Here is a 24,391-nt window from a genome sequence, read left to right on the forward strand (position 1 = left end):
ATACGTGTGCATGCACATACACACATACACACATGTATTATATGCATGTGTGCATACGTGCACGTGCGCGCGCGCGCACACACACACACATATACATATGTACATATATATGGATAAGGTAGCTAGCACTGCCTCTGGCAAGGGCTAGAACTAGACCCTACCCCAAGAACCTCTGGCTCCACGAACTCGAACAACGAACCTCGCCTTACTCTAGACCAAAAGGCTTTGGCTGACAAGATAGGTAGTAAGATCAGTCCTAAGAAATAGGAATAGTACAAGGAGGAGGGGTAGTGTTTCTTTTGTCATACAAAAGAACACACTTCTAGGGCTTGCCCTAAGAAGACCCGTGTGGTGCAGACCGCTGACACCACAAATACATACATACATATGTCATACACAAAATATACATTGTATACATGTGTACATATACATACATGTGTGTGTACGTAAATAAATAAATATGTATATGTACACATACATACATATGTACACACAAAATAGACATTTTGTATATGTGTGTAATGAGGGGATTCCAGCCCAAGATTCCCACTTTCTAAGACTAAACCCACCTGAAACCTAGCTCTTTATGGCTCTAGGCAGCAATTATACTATCCACATTTTACAAACCTTTAATCCCGCCTAAGAATGCAGACCTTAACAAAACCCCTTTTTCAAAAGCCTTAAGGGTATCGCGCGGATTGCCCACTCTCAGAAAAATGGCTGCGAGTTTTATACCCAACATGAGCATCGAGGCAATCATGGAGCCTGGCGGAGCCCAAAGAGAAGTTTATCGTCGTTATCGGTGAGCTTCTGCTGCTCCTCAAATTCCCTTCGCTCATCTTTGCTCGAAATATTCAATTTTTTTTGGAATTAATGCGTGACTGAGTGTGCCCAAATGCTTGATTAAAAGGAGTAATTAAGACTTATTTAACCTTCACACGCTTGCAATAGGAGGGGGTCGTACAATCTGTACGGCATCTCGGGGTTGCAAACTCCTTTGTGCTCGTACATTTCTTTTTGAATGGGCTCAAGCACACAGTATTGTGCTCATAAACTGCACGGAGAGTTGGTCTTACAACAGATGATGGGCAGTATCAGCCGCAACGTTTGTTCGTATACTCAGGTGCAGTACTGTGTGCACGGACTGTTTGGAAACTCAGATGTACGATGCCATGTATTCGTACAACTTTATCGGGCTTAGCTAGACAGTGCAGTGGCAGCCATCGAACTGTCAGACCTGCTATTTAGATGCATTGAAGCCATACAGTGGTTTCCGTGCCATGTGACACTTCAATCAGGAAAAGCCCAAAAAATAAAATGGGGGAGGTTAGTGGGTCTTACTGTAATCTTTTGATTACAATCCTTCATTTGTTGTTCTGGTATAGTCAATAGGAGCAATGCTGGTAGTGATCATGGAGATGACAAAGAGTTTGGATGTCTCAACACATGCCGTATGGGAAGATATATGCGTGGGTATCCAATGTTAGCTATATTGAGAATGCTCTCACAAATGCAAGGGGAGGCATCAGTGGAGAGGAATGCATGATCATGCTGCATTTTGGGTTGGAGGAACGATTGATGAAGCGGTAGCAAACTTATTGGAAAAATTGCAGCTTTGAAAATAGTCAATTCCAGACCTCCAACACAGTTTGCAAGTCATTATCTGATTTATCTTCCTCTTCCTGCTTCTTCCAGCAAAAGATCTATTGATGCAGTCTTAGAGGGAATTGTCCTCCAAGTGTAAGGGTCGTAGGACCAGATTGTTGTGAGTTTGATGCACCATCAGTTTCTATTCTCTATGCAACAGCAGAAGGCGGTCCTCTCTTCTCGAACATAACAGGAAAACCTGTTTTGGTGGGTGGAGAGAGGCTTCAAGGGTGCAACAATATATGGCATTGTCAACTATGACAAGCAGGATTTGACACTGGCTTTTGGGACTGCTTTCTCCCGTTTGCAGTACACTGAGCAGTTGGAGGATGAGAAGGGGGGACCATTGATGAGGTAGTAGTTATTGTGTTTGAATTCGTAAGGCACTTATTTGGGGCTACAGCGTTGCAAATCAAAGGCAGATAAGCAATGCAGCTCCAGCCTGATCAGCCTTCTGTGCCAGCCACACGAACACAGCCTGCTGATTCCAGCCACACATGCACAGCTTGCTGATTCCAGCCACACGTTCAGAGCTCGCTGATGTCAGCTGCATGTGTGCGTAGCTGCCGGGAGTTTCAGAAATGAATTCTAGAAGGGTGGCCAGGACCCCTATGCCTCACGTTACTTTGGAGAAGATAAAACAATACAGAAAGCCACAAACATTCAACATTGAACATCCTTTATTGAATAAGCCAACGTGTTGGGTCATATTTCATTCTTTGGGAAATAACTTCCAGAAACCCTTTGTAACCATGATAACCATCTAACATCAACAATCCAAATGTTAAAGCTCACAACTTTGAAATTAAGAGTTTAGATTGAAATCGATGATTGGGAATTGTGTCCAAGTCATACTTGAAATTTGGGTTCAATTTTTGTATTAAATCTCAAGAGAATGTGTTGACAATGTAACGTTTTTTACAATTTCATTTGGTATGAAACATGTTTTCTTGCAGCTATGCATATGTGCAACCCCTGCTGCTTGTCATACAGCTCTGTTATGTCCTTACCGGAATGGTTTCACGCGAGGGGGCTTGGAGATGGTGTTTTTTTTCTTTTTCTTAATAACTCAAATAATGTAGGTCCCTTACCTTTTATAACATGTGTATATGACTAAAAGCCTGGGTTAGCTCACATTGAGGTGGCACTTTTGAGGACTGACACTCGCAGGTATATTTTGATCTTGTTTTGGTAGAGTTCATGGGATTTCTTATGAACCTTCCATCATTACTCACGTATGTTGTGATCATTGGTCTCATGGACGGTTGCTGCTTGCTACAGACTTCTTTCTTTCTTTCTCTTCATTGTTTGCTCTCCGATCTTGCGTTCTTGACGATGACTATTTGTATTCATCCATTATAGTGGATAAACAACAAATTAGATCGATACAATGAGCTCAGTTAAGGGCTTTAGCTTGAGTTGTAAGCGAGTTGCCATGCTGGGCTTCATCAGCATTGTTGTTGGCACCACCTTCTCTAATCATGCCCCAATCCTCACCTATGCACCGGAACTTGTCAATAGATCACAAAGATCCTGGATAGCCTCATCTAGGACCCAGAGATCGGCCAGAGCATTGAGGAGATTTGGGTCTCCTTCTACTTTGGTGTCGTTGCAGCTCTAGGTAGTAAGGCTCTGCAGAAGGTTAGCTACTTCGTGTAGGTGGCTTCCCACCACAGGTTTTAGGCTTTTGAGCAGGAGAGGAGTCTGCGCTGCAGCCTAGCCCACACTTCGCTGGAGGGCCTGGAGGTACAGCACATGGTGATGGAGTACCGGTATCACATGCGTGCTTCCTTCTGGACTCAGGCAGGAGATAGGGTGTGAGGAGATTTCTTCTTGGCCTCAGGCCCCCATCATAGCAGAGATGCGTCTGCCTTCTCCAAGATCCGGATGGGAGAGTGGAGTTGTACCCCTCCTCAAGTCTGAGGCCTAGCCATTGACTTTCACCGGGATCTTCTTGAGACTTCTTGGAGTCCCGCTTCCTGGATGACGAGGTAGAGCAGGCCGTGCTAGCCCTCCTCCGCTGAAAATAACCAGGCAAGGATGGTCTTCCAGTCTCGCTTTTCCTGGCATTGGGACATCACGAAGGTCGGTTTCTCTATGGCCTTTAATGAGGTCATTGCTTCAGGTTCTCTTTTCAAGCGCCTTGCCGAGGGTGTGATTGCGTGGAGGTGCATCAGCTGTGGGCCTGTGGCTTGGCGCCCATCACCTTGACCGGCACCATTTACAATATCCTCACTAAAGCCATCAGCTCTGTAATTTGATCATGGCACGTTGATATTTATCTAGGATAGAAGTATTCTGGATAACATCTTCACTTTCTAGGTGGTGACAATGGCACCCCAGCTTCATGAGGAGGACCAGGTGGTACTCCTCGACTTCAAGAAATATGACATGGATTGGCCTTTCTTGAAATTATGGTTCTGTGGATGGGCTTCTCAGGTTTGTAGGTGAGAGGTTTCCGTGCTCTACATTTCTGCCTCACAGCTAGAGTGTAGTGCGACGAGGAAATGCATGTCAGTTTGTCTGAAATGTGTTTTGCTAAAATGGCTGAAACAGTTATGTTGAAATTTCATTTTATTTTTGGCTATAAGAAGATAAAATTCTCCCATCTTTTCTCTTTTCATTCCATCAATTTCATGCAATCGATTTAGCTTGACTTGAGTTTGAGATTTCGAAGCTGGGCATGAATTTTCACATTTTAATTTTTGGTAGATAAAATGCTTCACAATTTCCATTTACACCTTCAGTTTTCAGTTATCGTTTTGAATTTAGGGATGAAATATTCATTTTCATCTTGGTCTTGAGCTTTAAAGATGATAATTCAATCTAGGGAGTTGGGTCTATATGTGAACCTAAAGGTTAAAAATTTGACCTCGATTTTCAGATTTGGGAATGATATATTCACATTTGGTCATTGGCATTTCTTGCAAATTTTCCCCAAATTTGAACATTTCCACCAAATTCAAAATTTCCTTAGAATTGGGCATTTTCCTTGAATTTGGCCATTTCCCCCAAATGTATGGTTCTCCCTCAATTCTCCCCAAAATTTCCACCTACTTTGGGAATTTCCCTTGAATGTGTCCAACATCTATGGTTCCTCCCCTCAAATTTCCCCCGGATCTAGGCATTTTCCCCAAATGTATGGTTTTACCTTCAATTTTCCCTGGGTATTTTTCCTAAATCTTCCCCAAATTTGGGCATTTTGAGCATATCCCTCAACTTTGCCCCAAACGTAATGTATCCTCCCTCTTTTCCCCCAAATTTGGGGGTTTTCTTTGAAATTTTTCAAATATGGGCATTTTTTTCTCAAAAATTTCTACAATTTTCCCCAAATTTACCAAAATGTATGGCTCCCCCCTGAAGGCTACGTACAGATTTGATGCAATTCCTTATGTTGTTTCTTGAATTTTGTATATGGATATAAAACTATCTTTAATTTACACTTTTTTAGTTGGGCGTTTCAGGGGCCACTTCTGTAGGCAATTCTTGAAAGTATATTTCTTTCTCGACCATTGAAACTGTTTTGGGCAACTATGCAGCCACCTAATAATAATGATATAAAGGTTTAGTTTCAGGCTTACCATGTGCAAAACTCAAAAGACCAATTAATCAGTGCACACATGGAACCATAAGGTTAGATTTTTGTCCAAACGTTTTTGGGGTTTTTGGGCATTTTTGAAACCCGCAAACATTCGTATGCATGAATGCCACACAATGTCCATGTGCAAAAAACAAGTCACACGCACATGTTCATTTCCCATATGCAACAATGCAAACATGACATAGATCACATGCAAAAATCTGTCAAGCATTTCTCCCATCTCATGGGGCTTGGCACCAATTTCCAAGCGGGAGAAAATTGGTAGGTGATTACGTTAAGTTTTAGTGACTTAAAGTTTGCCTCTCACAAGAGGATGCTAAGTGTGATACACCTGACTCCACAAGCATGGACGGCAAGGTTTATGATGTTTTTGGTCGAGTTTGGACAACCAATTTTGGGGCTGATTCGGCCCTTGTTTGGGAGCGGCAGGTGTGTGACAAAGTCCATCGATATATCTTGGAAAGGTCCATCCCCTTTGATCCTGGAACCTCAAAGCCTGGAGACTGTTCAACATACACCTCCTCCTGCAAGTCACCATTAAGGAACGCGGATTTTATATCCATCTGATATATGGGCCACCGTTGAGAAGAGGCAAGGGCAAGAACGGTCCGAATCGTGGTCATTCTTGCTGTCGGTGCAAAGGTATCCTCATAGTTGATGCCAAGCCACTGAGCATAACCCTTAGCCACAAGTCTGGCTTTGTGTTTGTCCACCAACCCATCTGACGTATACTTGGTCTTAAAGACCCACTTGACACCAATGACTTACCGTTTTGATGGCCTCGGAACTAACTCCCTAGTTTTATTCTTCTCTATGGCATCCAGTTCCACCTGCATGGCTTTCCTCCAAGTATCCTGGGAAAGGGCTTCCTTTACAGAAGTCGGCTCTTTGTCCCGCATGATACGAGACATCAAAGCATAGTTTACCTGTAAGAGCTCCGTTGAATGACTTGTCACGAACTCTATGCAATCTTTGAGGTCCGTCCTTTGTGGTCCACTCAGAGTGAAGCTCCGTAACACCTGACTCCTGAAGGGTGTCTAACAACCACTTGGGTACTCGAACAGAATGCGGAGCCTCCTATTGCTGTGGGGGATCATCTCCAGGCGTGGGCTCAACCTCCTCAACTGGCTGAGGCTGTCCATCTGCAATAATCGATTAGGAATCATCATTAGACTCATCTGGGTCTCCAAGAAGTGGTGGCTCATCAATAGAGGAAGCTATATCCTTTGGAAAGAGAGAAAGACAAGCTTCTAGGACTTTGAGTGAAGCTTCCCCCTCTGCTTCTTTGGAATGTGAACATAGGCATCACTCCCAAACACACAGAAATGGGAGACATTTGATTTCCTACCAAAATATGCCTCAAAGGGAGTCATCTTTGGTACTGAAGTCGTCGGAGATTGGTTGAGGATATGGACAGCCGTAGCCACACCTCTCTTCAAAGTGGACGAGGAAGATCACGATGTTCCAACATCGTCCTCGCCATCTCCACCAAAGTCCAGTTCTTTCGGTCAACTACTCCATTCTCTGAAGGTGAACCTGTATTGGCCAGCTCCCGCTTGATGCCGTGTTCCGCACAAAATCGCACAAACACATTGGAAGAAAACTCTCCTCCTTTGTCAGCCCAAAGAGTCTTTATTTGCAAGCCAGACTCTTTCTCCACCATCACATGCCACTCCTTGAACCGAGCAAAAGCTTGGTCCTTCTGGGAAAGGAAATAAACCCATGGGAATCCGCTACAATCATCAATAACAAGCAGCATAAAATACAAAGAACCTCCCAAGGATGGGGTTTGCATAGGTCCACACAAGTCAGTGTGTTCCAACTCCAAAGGTTTCGAAGCCCGCCTAGAAGCCTGCTTCGGAAAAGATTCCCTGTGCTGCTTGCCATGAATGCAAGAACTATAGTAAATCGAAAGTTCCACAAGGCACCGATTTGAGTGCCTGTAAGAGAGGAGAGTGTTGAGAGTTTTTAGATACCGTTCTCCACACCGCCTTCCCAAACAACCTGGCTTGTTTCTCTGTCCCATAGAGCAACATAATACTCCTCATACTCCACCCGGAAGCCAGTCTTGCAAATCTCATGCACTGACAATAGATGAAAACCAAGTGCGGGGACGTAAAGAACACGAGAGGAATGCTTCCCTCCTCTGCCATCAGGAATGACCTCCATCCAGCCCTCACTATGAATCGGTATAGTGGAATTGTTGCCAATGAAAATGCGACCTGACTGCCGTTTAAGATCCTGTAAGAACTCACAGGAAGGAGTCATGTGCCTGGAAGCACCACTATCAAGAATCCACTCCCGAGTATCCCTGGCGGTGAAGCCAACTGCCTCCTTGCTCAAAGAATCTGAAGAATGTGCTATATACACATAAGAAAATCCCGGAATCTACAATGGAGAGTGTGGGGGGCAAGGGGCCATTTTATATGGCCCCAGGTTATTGGGCGGCCAGTCTAAAACAGGCCGACAACAGCCAGATGCTCACGACCAGCAAAAGGAGTGCTCATGACCAGCAACACCCTGGTCGGCCAGGTCCCAGCAGTGAGCCAGGTCTGCAGATCGGGTCGGGTAGCAAACAAACCAGTCGGCCAACAACTGAATCAGCCGACAGCCCTCCCGCACCCAGAAAAATGGAAAAAATACATGGAGAGTGAGGAAAAATGGGGGAACACCAAAATTAGGCGGGCACACCCACAACAGAGACCCTGGTGTACTGTACAGACAGGAGATGACTGCTAACAGTCGGATGTCCTCAGCACTGATTATATATCCAAGGTAGTGAACCTCGAACAAATAAAATTCCGACTTCTTCTCATTGACGTAGAGCTTGTTGCTTTCCAACAACTTCAAAACTTTCTCTAGATTAACGTCATGCTGCTCAACCATAGCTGAAAATACTAGTATGTTGTCCAGAAATATGAACACACTTTTTCCTATTTCCTTGAAAACCCGGCTGGTGCGTTCGTGTCACCAGCTTGGACATTTCCCAGTATGAAAGGGGTCTTGTGGACTCCAGGATGTCTAAATATTTGGAAAGTACAAGCTTTGGGAATGGGGGATTATCCTAGAATACACAGGACCACACTCCTAAAATTTAGGAGAGTTGCTATTTTTGGCCAGACTCCGATGGAAATTCTGTTCGCGTCATTACATTTGGAATTGAGCAGATACCAAGAGTTGGCAAAGTGCCTATGACAGAATGTCTACCAGTTGGGATATTTTTAGAGATAAAGTTTATGGACGGACCCATCTCTTAGACTGGGACATGTTGTGTGGGAGGAGGAGGAATTAGGGTTAGTTCATGTGTGGGAGACATACACAGAGAAGAACAAGGGAGAGAGAGAGAGAGTTGTGGGGATAAGTCAACTCATCAATAGCATGAGTGTGTGACTCCCCTATCACACATGTATATTGCACTAGTACACATAGTGCACTTAGTACATTAAAAGTACTAAGTGTACTATGTACTATAACTTATGAGCTTGTACACACTATAAGGGTGGGCATAGTGCCTTTACCCCAACAACCTCCCACTTAAAGGCAAAGTGCCCTTAAATGAAGGAAAAGAAAAATCAGCATGTACATGATAATATACAAGGCCATATCAAGGCTGAAACTGGCCTCATCCAATGCCCATCAAGTGTCTGCAATGAGCAAACCGCTCCGGAGGCAAACTCTTTGTCAATAGATCAGCCGGGTTGTCATCCGTATGAATCTTAACAAGCTGAATTTGCTTGTTCTCTATCATCTCTCTGATGAAGTGATACTTCACATCCACATGCTTCGTCTTTGCATGAAAGACAGGGTTCTTTGCCAACTGGATGGCGCTCTGACTGTCACAATGCAACAATGGAATATCCCCTGTATAGCCCAAATCAACCACTAACCGAGATAGCCATAATGCCTCCTTGCAAGCCTCTTGGCTGCAATATACTCGGCCTCTGTAGTAGATAAGGTTGTGCACTTCTGCATCCTGGATATCCATGACACAACACCTCCTGTGAATGTAAACACATAACCGGTAGTAGACTTCCGGTTATCTGGATGACCGGCATAATCCGAATCCGTGTAACCATGCACTAATGCATCCTGTTTGCCAAAACAAATGCACAAATCCTGTGTGCCCTTCAGGTATCTCATGACACCTTTCACTGCTTCCCAATGCTTCTTGCCAGGGTTGGCCATGTATCTAGAAACCACTCCCACTGCAAATGCAATGTCCGGCCTAGTAGCAACCATGGCATACATGAGACTGCCACAAGCTGAAGCATATGGAATCTTGGCCATATCAGCCCTGTCTCTATCTGACTGTGGGCTGTCCATAGCACTGAGTTTCACATATGGAGGCAAAGGAGTACTAGTCTTCTTCCCCCCATCCATATTGAACCTCTGCAAGACTTTGCCAATGTATTCCTTCTGAGACAAATACAACACATGCTGATTTCTGTCCCAAAGTATCCGCATACCCAAGATGTGATTTGCATCACCCAAATCCTTCATATCAAAGGTTTGATGCAGCCTCTGCTTCAAGGCATCCATCTCTTTACGAGATTTCAGGAGAAGTGATCTATGTCACTTCTCCTGAATTTCTGAGATTTCATGAATGTATCAAATTTATGATACCATTCTCTTGGTGCCTGTTTGAGCCCATAATGACTCTTTTTCAGCTTGCATACAAGCTTCTCCTTTCCTCTCACTGCATAACCCTCTGGCTGCTGCATATATATCTCCTCATGGAGATCACCGTGAAGAAAAGCAGTCTTCACATCCATCTGAATCAAGTCCAGATCATCATGTGCAACCAAAGCTAACACAGCTCTAAGTGTGGTCATTTTGACCACTGGAGAGAAGATCTCATCAAAGTCCACACCATATTCCTGCTTGAAGCCCTTAGCCACTAACCTGGCTTTGTATCTTGGCTTTGCATCTGGTGCAACTTTGAGCCTGTAAACCCACTTGCATGGCAAAACCTTCTTGCCTGCAGGCAAATGCACCAACTTCCAAGTTCCATTTTTATGCAGAGAATCCATCTCTGACTTCATGGCACGCTCCCATAGAGCCTTGTCTGCCCTCTGTAAAGCCTCCTTATAACATGAGGGTTCCCCACAGTCAGTAAGCATTAAATAGTCAACCCCTGGAACAAACTTGTCAGGGGCTCTGGAGGGTCTTGTGGACCTCCGTACCCAATGACCATCATTTGCAGGTTGCTGTCCAGCCTGCATATCACCCATTGGTGGCTCCTGTTCCATGCCATAAGGCTGAAATATCATGCCCGGTATTTCTTCTAACTGTGGTATATCCATAGGGATATCTTCTGCCATCTCTGGCTGTCCATTTGGACCATTTTCAGCACCATTTAAGGGCTGGTTTTCCTGCTGTAATGGCTGATTTACAGCCCTTTGTTGTTGTCCACGATGTCCATCATCATCAAAGATGACTCTGCCAGGCTCCTGTTGCCTTGCAGGCTCCTTATACATGCATGTTTCATCAAAAATGACATCATTGCTGCGTATAATCTTTCTATTCACGGGATCCCAAAGTCTATACCCCATTTCACCTCTGTCACCATATCCTAGGAATATGCATTTGTGAGACTTAGGATCAAGTTTGGTGCGCATTTCCCTGCGTATGTGCACGTACGCAACGCAACCAAACACTCTCAAGTGCTTGTATGACGGAGGCTTCCCTGTCCATACTTCTTCTGGCACTTTCCCACCAAGCCTCGTGTTAGGTGACCTGTTTATAAGGTGAACGGCTGTCATAACAGCCTCAGCCCAAAAACCATGAGGTAATGCAGCATGTGACAACATAGAACGGACCTTCTCCTGTATGGTCCTGTTCATCCTCTCTGTTGTCCCGTTTTGTGGAGGATCATAAGGAGTAGAGAGCTCCCTCTTGATGCCTTTAGCATCACAAAAGTCCTGAAACTGTTTGGACATATACTCTCCACCATTGTCGGAACGCAAAGCCTTCAGTGTTTTGCCAGTTTGATTCTCAACATGAGCAACAAACTTCTGAAACACTGAGAATGTATCACTCTTCAAACGAAGAGGATAGACCCACACCTTGCGTGTGGCATCATCAATGAAAGACACAAAGTATTTTGCCCCTCCCAAAGAAAGCTGAGGCATCTCACATACATCTGTATGCACAAGCTCTAACTGAGCATCTTTCTGTCCAAGAGCTTTCTTGTGGGGGCACTGTAGTTGCCTACCATATATACAATGCTCACAAAACTGAAAACTTGAAAACTTTAGAGAAGGCAAGTAACCCAAACGAGACAATTGCTCCATTCCCTTGACACTCATGTGTCCCAACCGGCTATGCCACATAGAAATTTCCGGCAGCTCGGTTGCATTTACATTAGCATGGTGACAAACACCTGCATGCATAAAGTAAAGAGTGTCCACCTTAGAGCCTCTGGCAACAACCAGTGAGCCCTTACTAATCTTCCACTTTCCACTACCAAATGTGGTAACATAATCAGCATCATCAAGCTGTCCAGTAGAAAGCAGATTCTTCTTGATCTCAGGCACATGCCTGACATCATGGAGCATAAGCTGTGAGCCATCTGAAAACAGAAGCCTCACATCACCTTTGCCAAGAATCTTGCATGCATGGTTATCACCCAAATAAACCACTCCTTCATTGCCAGCAGTATACCTGACAAACAAGTCTCTGCAACCTGTGACATGAAAGGAGGCACCTGAATCAATGATCCATGAGTGCATACCATGACCACCTGTAAGAAGTGAATGGGCATCAAGTGAAGACGTAAATAGGACCTCATCCTCACTGCCACCTGCATGTGACACATTGATTTCTTCAATCTTGACTCCACTTTTGCCCTTTGGCTTTACATCTTTGGCTTCATCTTTCTCTTTGTCTTTGCCTTTTCCCTTTTCCTTTTGATCATTTTTCCATTTGTAGCATTGCTTTTTAATGTGTCCCTTCTTGCCACAATAATGGCATTCTAAATCCTTTTTGGAGCGAGACTTGCTCCTTCCCCTTTCTTGGCTTTTTCCCCTTTGCTGGGATCTCCCACGTGCATTCATTGCATTGGACTTTCCAACAGAGTTGTTTTTCCTCTTCATCTCTTCTTGAAGAAGAGCACCCTCAACATCTGCATATGACAACATAGCATGCGAATTGCTAGTGGCTGTCCTGAATGTGTCCCAACTCTCTGGCAAAGTGCATAACAGAAAAGTGGCTTTGAACTCATCGTCCATTGCCAACTTTTGATTAATGACCTGGCTGACAATACCATTAAACTCATTTAGATGGGCTGTCATAGACGCCCCTTCCTTCATCTGAAGACCTATGAGTTTCTTCAACCAATACACTTTGCTTGAGGCACTTTGTTGGGCATACAAGTCCTACAATCTCTGCCACATTCCCCAAGCTGTCTTCTCTTCACGAATGCTGAAAAGTAAAGAGTCTGACACAGACAACATGATAGTAGATCTTGCCAGCTCATCCATATCTTCCCACTCTTCAGCAGTAAGAGAAGCGGGCATTACACCCCTTTCTTTGATAGGCTTGTGCTGCTTTTTCTGGAGCAACACATTGTAGCACTGGGTTTGCCAAATATCATAATTATGCGAGCCTTCAAGCTTCTTGATGTGAAGCAATGAAGAGCTCTCACTTGTGGTTGCCATAGCAAAATGCAACATGTCAATGCCTGACTCCCTGCAAAATGTGCAAACACTGCACCAAAAGCACACAAAGTGCTCACAGTTGTTCTCCCAAGCTTTATCTCCCACTGCGGAAGCAAGAATGTAACTTTTTTCCCACTTTATGTGATGAAATCACCAAAATCTGGTTGCTGCAGATTTTGGACAGCACCTTAAATGTGCTCTGTTGCCCTTCCAAAGTACTGTACAGCAGAACCCCGGTGCCCGTCAACAGCACATTCAACGGAAGCCCGAGCATCAGCATCAGCATCAATAGCAGCACCAAATTCATCAATTTTTTTTTTCTGCAACAAAAAATCAGAAATTACAAGGTATCTTGCTTCAATTTTTTTTAGGGATTTGCAATTGAGCAAGTACAATCATCAATTGAGTAGGTACAGGCGCCGAATTGCTCAATTTTTGAGCAAAATTGGCAAAATTGGGTGACATTGGTCACAATCAGGATCAATTTGCAGGAAATTGGTCACAATCAGGATCAATTTGCAGGAAATTGGATGTCAAAATTTGGGGCTTTTGATGTAATTGTGCAATTAAGCACTCATACATGCTGTATGATGTGAAAAATCGCACATTTGGGCAAAATTGCAGCAAATTGCAGTGCAAATCAAGGGGCTTTTGTGCCGATTGGATTGATTTGCATGCAGGCAATCGCATTTGATGCTTTGGGCAATGTGTTGATGCCTGTCAAGCACTCAATGTGCCTGTAAATCAAGGGGGTTTCATGTATTGGATGTATATGTGGCCAGGGGGAAGCATCGTGAACACTCTGGATGTCTTTATGTGCGTCAATGTACCATGTATGATCAGCAATTGATCATACATGGATGTCTTTATGTGCGTCAATGTACCATGTATGATCAGCAATTGATCTTAAATCAAGGGGCTTTTCAAGTTTGTATGCTTGTTGAGCTTGGCAAAGCAGCAGGCAAGACATTTATGCAATCCTCAAAAATCAGCTTGCAGTCAAGGGGCTTTTGCCCAATTTCTGTTCGGGACTGTTTTATGCAGTGTTCGGGACTGTAAAAGTCTGATTTTTACTCATTTGGACAGCCAGGAGAGCATTTATTGCTATTGTACCTGCTGGTACAGGTTTGGCACAGCTTTGTGCAAGTTTTGGCATGGCTGTACACTGTTTTGAGTGACCAAAAGGTTCAATTTCAGCTGCTGTACTTGCCGGCACAGGTTTGGTGCTCACCGCACCATTGACTACTTGATGCTCATCGCTTCTCGCCTATGGCGCTGCTTTCGCTTCTGTTTCGCCTAGCGCCAGCTTTGCTGCCTTCGCTTGATTAGCTGCGCCTGACTCCTTGCTAGCTGAGAGCAGTTGTGTGGGGTTACGCCTTGTGGCCACCAACACTTTGCTGCTAGCCGGTGCCTGCTATCAAGGAGAAGAGGGAAGAGGGAGGGATCACTAAGCTCTGATACCAGTTGTGTGGGAGAAGGAGGAATTAGGGTTAGTTCATGTGTGGGAGACATACACAGAGAAGAACAAGGGGGAGAGAGAGAGAGAGTTGTGGGGATAAGTCAACTTATCAATAGCATGAGTGTGTGACTCCCCTATCACACATGTATATTGCACTAGTACACATAGTGCACTTAGTACATTAAAGGTACTAAGTGTACTATGTACTATAACTTATGAGCTTGTACACACTATAAGGGTGGGCATAGTGCCTTTACCCCAACACATGTGGCAAGAAAGTGGACCAAAGTGAGACAAGTGGCCTGACACTTATTAGAAAGTGGATCAAAGTGAGACAAGTGGCCTCACACTTGTCTCTTCAGCTATTGTGTGGCTCTCCACTTGTCATGTGTCTCTTGTTGCACACTAGCCTCTACCACCATTACAGGCTGTCCTAATGATGGCTACTCTCTTTCTCTCTCACTTGAAGGCTGCCCATGAAGAATACCGGCTGTTGGGGACTGTTTTGGAGGCTTCCATCGCGAAGAAATACTGAAGGCAAGGGTATTTAATCATTTATTATGATTTCTAGCCATTGTACTTGTTGTACCAGCATTTGTACTTGTTGTACCTACTGTACGAGTCACCGTACCGGCTGTACCAACCATTGTACCTATTGTACCAGCCATTGTATCGGCTCTACCAACCATTGTACCTGTTGTACCGGTTGAATGGAGAGTTGTACTTGCTGTACCAGCTCTATTGCGTGAAGACCGGTGGTTTTTTGGGGAAGAATCAATACTCACACGGAGGTATATGGATTATGTTGTTGGCTCGGCATTTCTACAGCCTATGTTCCGGCTTGGTAGCCTCGTGTTGGGCTGTGTTATGGCATTTGTATATGGATAATCCGGCATCTCTCGTGGGGAGAGTAAGGTCCTCAAAGCTTGTACATGATATTATTCTCCTTGGGTAATAAAATACTCCAAGGGGGGGTCGGCCCATTCCGGCCTCTATGCGGTGTCACACGTGCAAGCTCCATTTTCAGCGTTTGTGGATGTTTTGTCCAGCTTTATGTTTTATGCAAAGTGATGATGGATATGTGTTAAGGCTGTGGCCATGTTTAAATGTTTTAATATGCTTTGATGGTATCGACAAGTGTGTCAAAGGCCCTAGTCCCCCGGGCACCCGCTGCGAGTTACATTGGTATCAGAGGGACGGGTGGGTTTCGTACGGAAGGTTGTCTTGGGGATGTTCCCCTCAGCAATCCTCACCTGGTGGTACCCACTCTTTTAAGTCCAATTTCGAGAACACCTTGGCTCCATTCAGCCTCTTGAGAATATAATCTATTCGAGGCATCGCGAACTTACTCTTGATAGTCAGCTTATTGAGTGCACGATAATCGACACACAATTGAGAAGAACTATCTTTCTTCCTGACGAATAGGATCGGTGCTGCAAATGGCAACACACTAGGGTATATGAAGCCAAATTGCTATAGTTCTTGGAGTTCGTGGTCCAACTCCGATTCCATGGCCTTGGATAGGCGGTATGGAAACTTGCTCGGGGGATTCGAGCCTGGGAGGAGGTCTATCTTGTGGTCCTCCGGTCTAGATGGGGGGGGTTGGGGAGGGAGATTGTCTTGAAGAAAAGTCTTCTAGAACTTTTCATGGAGAGCATGGTACTTCACTAAAGCACTGGCCACCGTTTCGGTAGTTTGGATGTATATCATCGCACATTGTGCACCTTTCTTGATTTCTCGTTTAGCCTGCAAGTGGCTTATGAGAGAAAAGTTCGGGATTCTTGGCTCACAAAATTAATGGACACTGGAGCTTTGGACACATTCCGGGTAATCTGAAAAGTGTGCTTGTTCCAATTGATATCTGGTTGGAACTTGTGAAACCTTTAAATTCCCAGTATTATGTCTGCCCCTCCTACAAGACGGGCAACCATAAAATCTCGCACAAACTCAATGCCATGAAGCACTAATTTAGCACCTTGAGCTTCAAACTTGATGCTCGTTGTCATTCTTGTGCCAAAACTCTCAAATTTCTTGTCTATTGAATTCAGGATGAAATGGGAGCGGCCTATTTCGTGACCACATCCTCCATGGTGCCGCTATCAAATAATATGACGACTCTTTGGCCACCTATGTAGCCTAAGGTCTTGAGCAATTCGTTGCGCTCATACTCCTGGTCTTGGGCGCCCTTCTGCTTATCTTCGAGCTCTCGGCTAATGATCGCACCAACTGAAGCACCGGGATTTGAAGAACTAGGGACAACACTGGGGTTTGTGGGGGAGTTGGGCTCATCACCACGGAAGCTGTGGAGGCTGGGGTAGGTGTTTGTGGAGTGGTAGACTTCTTCGGACAATCCTTGGAAGTGTGTCCTTTTGTGTGACAAAAGAAACACCTACTCTCCTTCTTGTACTGAGCTGTCTCCTCAGCATTCAATTTCCCACTGGTCTTGCTTGCCTGAGCTTTCTGGTCAGGAGTAAGGTTGCCCGCGAGGCTGTTGCCTTGGGAGTGGCAGGCTGGGAAGACTTGGGCTTTTCGCCATTATGCTTCATTTTAGCACTCTGTGCAAGCGAGAGTGCATCCTCGAAGGTGGTTGGGCTAAACATACGCACTTTCCATTGGATTTACGTGTCAAGGCCATAAATGAATTGCCCTTTCTTGTCCTTGTTAGATATGCCCAATTGCAAAGATAAGTTCAAAATTTTATTGGCAAACTGGAGGACTGGTTGTGCGTTTTGATGCGCCCTCCTAAACTCATCTTTGAGTCGCTCAAGGTAATGGGGCGGTAGAAACCGCTGCTTACGGTCGAGGATAAACTCGTCCCCAACATAAGCTACCATACCTTATCTAGTGTGGGCATGAGCCCACTGGGTCCACCAAGGAATGGCCTCACCTTCCACGTATCAACTAGCCAAGATCACTCTGTCAATATCATTTTTTTTAACTGCAGCAAAATAAGCTTCAAATTGACGCAACCAAGAATAAAGAGTTGTGGGGTCGAGTTTATCATTATACTTACTAAAGTTTATTTTCTTGGGAAAATGACTTGAGGAAGCCGCTGGTGTCATTCTTGTGTGTAAAGCCGCAAGGTATCTTTCGTGTTCCACGCGTCGCCTGGTGCAACAGCACAGGATGCTGCCACACGGTCATCTATCATTCGAATCTCCATTGCTCTCATTTGTAACTCAAGTGTCGAACTCGGCTGCAGTCATAACCCTTCAAAAGGGTCAGTCGGTAGAGGATCTGATGTCAGGATTTGGGAAACGGAAGGAGAGGGAGGAGGAGACGAAGAAAAAGGGGTTGGAAAACGGGTGCGCTCTTCTAGGGCCAAGATTTGCGCCTTCCACTCTTAGAATTTGGTGCTCTGTTCTACGATTGCTCGCATCATCTGTTGGAACATATCATGCACACTGAAGTCTGCCACCCTCGAAGGATTGCCTGGTGCACTTTGTTTCGAAGTTCGTTGTTCTCTCTCTTTGTCGAAGCTCCCCATAGCAAGAAAATGCACTTCCTTTCCAAAGCGCAATCTGACCATCCACTATGCGTGTGGGAGACTTCCGGAGGCTTTTGGAGGTTGAAAAGCAACCGTCCTTCTAGGGACAGGAGTCACACCGAAAGGTGTGGTCCACCGGAGTCTAGAAACCAACCACAGAAGCGAGAATTTTTTTTTCTTTTGTTTTTTTCTGGTTTTTTGGTTGAATCTCCACACTTGAAGAAGGCTCTGATACCAATGTAACATGCGGAATCTTGGTGGAAGAATCGGTAACTTCAATGCTCACAATTCAGAAATCATTCACGACAAAGATAACACACAACATAGGGGAGAGAGAGAGAGAGAGAGAGAGAGAGAGAGAGAGAGAGAGAGAGAGAGAGAGAGAGAGAGAGAGAGAGAGAGAGATGAAATGATATATTAACGTCTTCAAAAGGCCAAAATGACCTATGAGACCAAAAAGGTTACAACAATTGGTGGATCTGATACAATGTCTGTGTAAGAAAAGCTAAAACAACTAAACAACTAACTGAAACTGAAACAACAACTATGAGGAAAAGTAAGAGAGAGAGAGAGAGAGAGAGAGAGAGAGAGAGAGAGAGAGAGAGAGAGAGAGAGAGAGAGAGAGAGAGAAATGAAATGAAATGTTATATTAACGTCTTCAAAAGGCCATAATGACCTATGAGACCAAAAGTTACATCATGGTGGATCTGATACAATGTCTGGATAAAAAAACCCAGAAAATGAAAAATAAAGATGAGAGAGAGAGAGAGAGAGAGAGAGAGAGAGAGAGAGAGAGAGAGAGAGAGAAAGTTATATTAACGTCCACGGGAGGCCGAATCCGACCTATGGGACAGATCAGGTACATCCATTTACATTCCACTCTGGGTATCGATGCCAAAGAGGCATAAAACTGAAAAAAAATAACTCAAAATGAACTCTTAAGACTCTTAAGAGTTTAAGTTACAATGGGTTTTATTGCATCTAGTTCGAAATTGAGGTTCAAAATAAAAATAGCTATATTTCATCCATGGATGGATTTGCTCTTGAGGGGGGTGGGGTACGGAATTCTTTAATGATTGCTTGTCCTCCTGTGTATATTGCCCATTTGCCATTCTTTCTTGCTTCTTTAACTTTATTCAGCTCTGCTGATTTGTTCTTGAGTTGTAGCGGGGTGACTTCATCAGCTATCCATACCTTTGTCCCTTGGAGAGACCTTGTTTGCTTCATCACTGCTTCCTAAGTCCACGAAGGAGACTACTTTGCTCAGTTGTGCTGTAAGTACATCTGTATCTAATATGTAGTCTTCTCGAAGCTCTTGAGCTATGTCTGCCCTATCCCAGCCTTGAGGAAGACCACCGACTCTGATTACCTTTTTGTTACTTTCCGTTCGTTCCTTTTCTTTGACCGCTGATATGACTTCTTTAACAAAATCTTGTGAGTTAATTGAATTTACCTTTGAAACATGGTTTGTCGTTTCTGTTTGTAGTGTTGTAGGTATGGGTCCTTCTCGTGCTTCTTCTTGCTTCGTCTTCATGGATTGCACTTGCACTTTCAGTTCGTTGATTTGTTCATCTTTCTTGATAGTCTCGTGTTTCAGTGCTGCTAATTCTCCCTGGAGTTTCTTCAGTTCTTGCATGAGGTAGGCTTCCCATGGTGTCGGCTTGCTCACGGGTGGAGGAATGGGCGGTAATCGTATAGCGGTGACTGAGGCAAAAGAATGCAATGTAGATCTGTCTCGCTCCAACCAGTACCATAATGGGGGTGTAATATGTGATACATAGGCGATGGTGAGGCAAGAATACCTTGGAGCATGATCTCCGTGTGTGAGTGTAAGTGAGCTAGCCGCTCCTGGATATGGTGCTGATGTCGAGCCCGTATCTCTGTGATCTCCCTCTGATGTAGTCTGGGAGTCTGGTAGCCTGGTGCAACCTATATGCGTAGGGTATACAAGAATGCAATGTAGATCTGTCTCGCTCCAACCAGTACCATAATGGGGGTGTAATATGTGATACATAGGCGATGGTGAGGCAAGAATACCTTGGAGCATGATCTCCGTGTGTGAGTGTAAGTGAGCTAGCCGCTCCTGGATATGGTGCTGATGTCGAGCCCGTATCTCTGTGATCTCCCTCTGATGTAGTCTGGGAGTCTGGTAGCCTGGTGCTCTTAGTCTCTGTCTGGCTCGGAGGTCCGCAGCGCGTTTAAGTGTAACCCCCTCCTGTGTCAGGGTAGGCACTGGGATAGATCTCTGGAAGAAATCAGTGAGCTGGAGCTGTCGCCCACCTCTCCCTGTGGTATGAGTCCGTATCAGTGTCTCTCTGTGGCACTGTGTCTCTAACAAGAACTGGCCAAATCTGCGCTGGTTTGCGGACTCCATGATTTGGCGGAGTGAGGGATGTCCATTGAAGATGGTGGTGTATCTCTCTCTAATGACACTATATGCTCTGCATCTGCATACATAATGTTCCTCACTCTCAACCTCCTCTTGGCATAGTCTGCATATCCTCTCTGCTCTGGGGATCCGTGCTGCCCTACCTGCCTCAATCTCAAGCTGGTGTGATGACACTCTGAGCTGGCTAATCGCCACTCGGGCATTGTGAGGCATGTACACATCCATGTATCCAGGTCTCTGTATGAATCCATCTGCTGAGATACGCATAAATTGATCTTTGTAGTATAGCATCTTCGGCGGTAGAGGCTGACTGGGTGTAATCCAAGTCTCTTGAGTGTATCGCTGCCATAAATCCTGCCGAAGGACTTTGTTCCTCTCACTGTGAGAGAGCTGGATGTGTGTGGTGCATGTATATCATACTGGAAAGGTGGCAGGTGATCTATGTCGAGACCATGCTGAGTGAGCCACTGTATCATGTGTGAATACCATGATCTCCTATCTCCACTCTTTGCGAGTTGCCTGGACGCCTCAAAAGCTCTATGTGAGAGTGGATCTGATGGCATATCTCTGATCCTCTGTATGAAGCAGATCGTCTGGAAGAGGGCCTCTACTAGCATAGGAGGTGCAACAAACTCCGTCCAGACAATGTCATGTGGGACGGAGGGTTTGGTGTGGATCATCCGTGGAATAGCCCGTCATATACATGATGCTCATATATGTCTGCCAGGTCATGGGTGAAGTAGAAAGTTGTATGCGATGCATGTGTGGGTTGTGTGGCTGCTGGTGTGGAGCTCAAGAGGTACGTGTGATCCGCACCAAGTGATCCGCACCAATAGGACAAGGGGGGATGGTGAAAGATGTCACTGCCTGTGTGGTCTCCATGGACCCCATGATGTAGTCCACTGTGCTACCCCCCCTTGATCGTGGAAAGCATGTCAGTGCTCCTGAATCCTGCCACCACTGTCTCATCCCGTTATAAATAACGAGATGGTGTCGCGCTCCCAGCTCAAGTAAGTGATGACCATATTTGGTATTATCCGGCCCCATGTCCTCTGACACCTTGCAAGCTCCCGTGTCCTCCACCTCTAGTGTGTGCATCACCTCGTGGTTCTCAAAATCATAAATGTTGCACTGTCGGCTCTATGTCCGTGCATTGAATTCCCTTATAAGGAGGACTTCCCCCAGGTTGGAGTAGTGTATGATCTCATCTGAAAGGGCTGCATATGGTGACTCTCCCAATGGCCATGTGTCCTCCTCCTCCCCTCTACTCTCCTCCTCTGCTGTCATGGCATATCTGGATCCTCTAGGAGAGAAGTAGCATAGAGCAATGTATAACACCCTGTCTGCTGAGAGCTGCAGTCTATGACACGGCCATCGCGATAGAATGCTCTCTTGCCCTCTTTCCGGGCCTGTAGGACTCTCGGCATGCATGTTTTCCTGTGTTCTATTTGCATCCTTGTAAGGTCGTCATCCAAATAGATGGGATCTCCCTGTAATCCTCGTAGAATCACCCTCTTCCTCATGAAGTTGACCCTCTACATCTCTCCTGCAAACTGTAGGATGAGGGCTCGCTTGCGTGTTGAGTCTTTACCGGCTCTCCATGCTTTGGTGAAGGGGAGAGGGTCCTCTTCCCTGTAGCCGAGCCTCATGCATAGAAGCTGTCCATCTTTCTCGGGAGTGGAGTCGGGTGTTTTGGCTATACGTGTGACTCAAATGTTGAGGCGGCGGGCGTGCCTCATCTTCTCCTCCTCAATGGTGGTGTGAATGATTTGGTGTTCTTCCCTTCTCCTCCCTCACTTCTTTACGGATGTTCTTCTTCACCACTTCAACCCATCCTGACTGCTTGGCTTCGAGTTTTCCCTCCATGTCCTGTGTGATCTCCTTGGAGATCTCTTCTTTGATGGCCATGAGAGTGTTGTCATTGATCTCCCCTTCTTCCTTCTCGGTGTTCTTGACGGCTACTAGTTCCACTTTCAATGCACTCACCTCCTCCTTGAGTGCCGTGTTCTCTTGTTCAAGGTCCGTGACCTTTCGAGGGCCATGATGTGCCGGCGGGCGGACAGGTAGACGGGTAGGGTGCGCGCGCGAGACAGAGAGAAATGAAATGATATATTAATGTCTTCAAAAGGCCAAAATGACCTATGAGACCAAAAAGGTTACAACAATTGGTGGATCTGATACAATGTCTGTGTAAGAAAAGCTAAAAACAACTAACTGAAACTGAAATAACTGTGAGGAAAAGTACGGTACTAGGAGCTCCTAATGGATAACATCTGGGAGGAAAACTCTAGCAACAAAGGTAAGCAGAGAGAGAGAAGAAAGATATATTAACGTCTACAAGAGGCCAAAGTCGGCCTATGAGACAAAAAATAATACAACTGTGTTCTTCCGGTCATCGGAAAAAAAGAAAGAAAAGAAAAAGTGTGCATGTGTCTGGATACAACTGTGAATCATTATGGATCGGTGGAGCCCATATACAAACAATATAAAGGGGGGTGGGGATGTGGATGGAGTGCTAAGGCAAGATGCATCTCTATATGCTGAAGGGGTAGTACAAGCATGCTATGCAGATCTATGTCTAACTCCGTCCAGTGCCATAAGAGGGATATAAGATATCATACATCGCCGATGCTGAGGCTGTGAATAGTGGAGGCTGCAAGCCCTGGTGCCCAAACCGCTGCTGCATACATCAAGGCTGGTGTCACTAATGTATCAAAGAGCCACCCCTTCGTGCGGGGTTCCTGAAAATGTGCCTGATGACACTGACGCTCAAGGCCAGCAAGAGCTGCGTACCCCCGGGTCACTCTGTCTTGGACTGCCTGAGCCATGGAGAAGCGTCCAGCTGAGCTAGTAAATGTGATGCCAAGGTAAACATAAGAGCTCACCACCTCGACCCGCCCTCCTGCTAATGTGAGAGTAGTGTGGCTCCTGACTGCGGGTGAGGTATGGAAGATCATAACCTTGGTTTTCCCAAGGTTCACTGTGAGACCCTGCTGTGCGCAGAAGTCATCAAGAGCCACAAGGTGTCTTTGAAGCCCAACCTGCGTGTCGGATACCAAGACGATGTCATCAGCATAAAGCATAACATGGACAGTAATACCTGATAGCTCAACCCCAGAGCCTCCTCCGTGTGTGATGTAATCGACCACCTCATCAATATAGAGCCCAAAGAGCGTGGGGGAGAACGGGCACGGCTGCTTCACACCAATGGTGCTAGCAACTGTGTCGGACAAGCCTCCTGGGCATCGGACTCTCCCAAAGACCTGCTCATATAGCCTGTATATCCCCCACATCATGTCTGAGGGTATGCCTAGTGTCTGTAGTCGCCGAAAGAGGCGCTCTCTGGGCACAGTATCAAATGCCTTGCGGAAATCTACAAAGCAACAATAGAGCCATTGCCTCCGTGCCTTGGCCTGATCAATCAGGCACCTCGTGGTCGATGGTCGAGAAGGCTCGTCGGAAGCCTGCCTGGCCTGCTGCTCTCAATCCCCCAACCTCTGCATGAGTGCTCAGCTCTGCCTCCAAAACTGCCCCGTATAGTTTGGCCAATATATGGCCAATATATGGCCAATCATGATGGTCCTGTAGTTCCCGGGGTCTAGTACATCTCCCGCTTTATGGATCGGCACAATAGTGTGCATCGTCCACTCAGCCGGAAACCCTTTGACAGAGCTCTGTTGAAGAGATGAGCAAGAAATGGTGCCAATGTATCAATAGCATAGATGAGGTGCTCTCCCTGTAATCCTGTATGATATGTTGCCCGTCCATGTTGGAGTCGGCATATGGCCCTCCTAACCATAGGTGGGGTGAAGAAGGTGGAGACTGTGGAGCATGGCTCTGTGGGCTGTGGTATAGGGGGCCATGCAGGCACATCATAGAGTGTCTCTCCATATGTCTGCCAGGTCTGAGGATCGGTAATAGGTGTGGGAGGACGGGGCTCTCTGAGTCTCCTCCAAGCAGCAGCAGCATCTCTGCTCATGAGCATGTGATGTGTGTCCTAGTACTGAGCCTCCTCATAAGCTCGCCGCTTACGGCGGGTGAGAGTATGCATCCTCCTGCTTGCCTGTCTCTGGGTGATCTCCCCGCGAGCCCTCTGCACTCGAAGACTACGGTAAAGGTTTCTGCACTCATCATCATACCATCGGTTCTG

General features: G+C 45.6%; 1 protein-coding gene across 2 annotated transcripts in view; it reads left to right on the forward strand.

The window, feature by feature from the left end:
- Positions 1–546: 546 nt before the first annotated feature.
- Positions 547–24,391, forward strand: part of LOC147621488 (nuclear pore complex protein) — a 99,860-nt gene continuing 76,015 nt past the window's right edge. The window contains exon 1 of one of the 2 annotated variants that reach the window (XM_086824243.1): positions 547–802. In XM_086824243.1, coding sequence (XP_086680369.1) covers positions 717–802 — 86 coding nt within the window. In that variant the 5' untranslated portion in view covers positions 547–716. The remainder of the gene's footprint in view (positions 803–24,391) is intronic. The other variant, XM_086824244.1, reaches the window with a different exon arrangement.

The sequence above is a fragment of the Cibotium barometz genome, chromosome 30 (assembly GCF_041138505.1).
Source record: "Cibotium barometz isolate CiBa-2024 chromosome 30, ASM4113850v1, whole genome shotgun sequence".
NCBI lineage: Eukaryota > Viridiplantae > Streptophyta > Polypodiopsida > Cyatheales > Cibotiaceae > Cibotium > Cibotium barometz.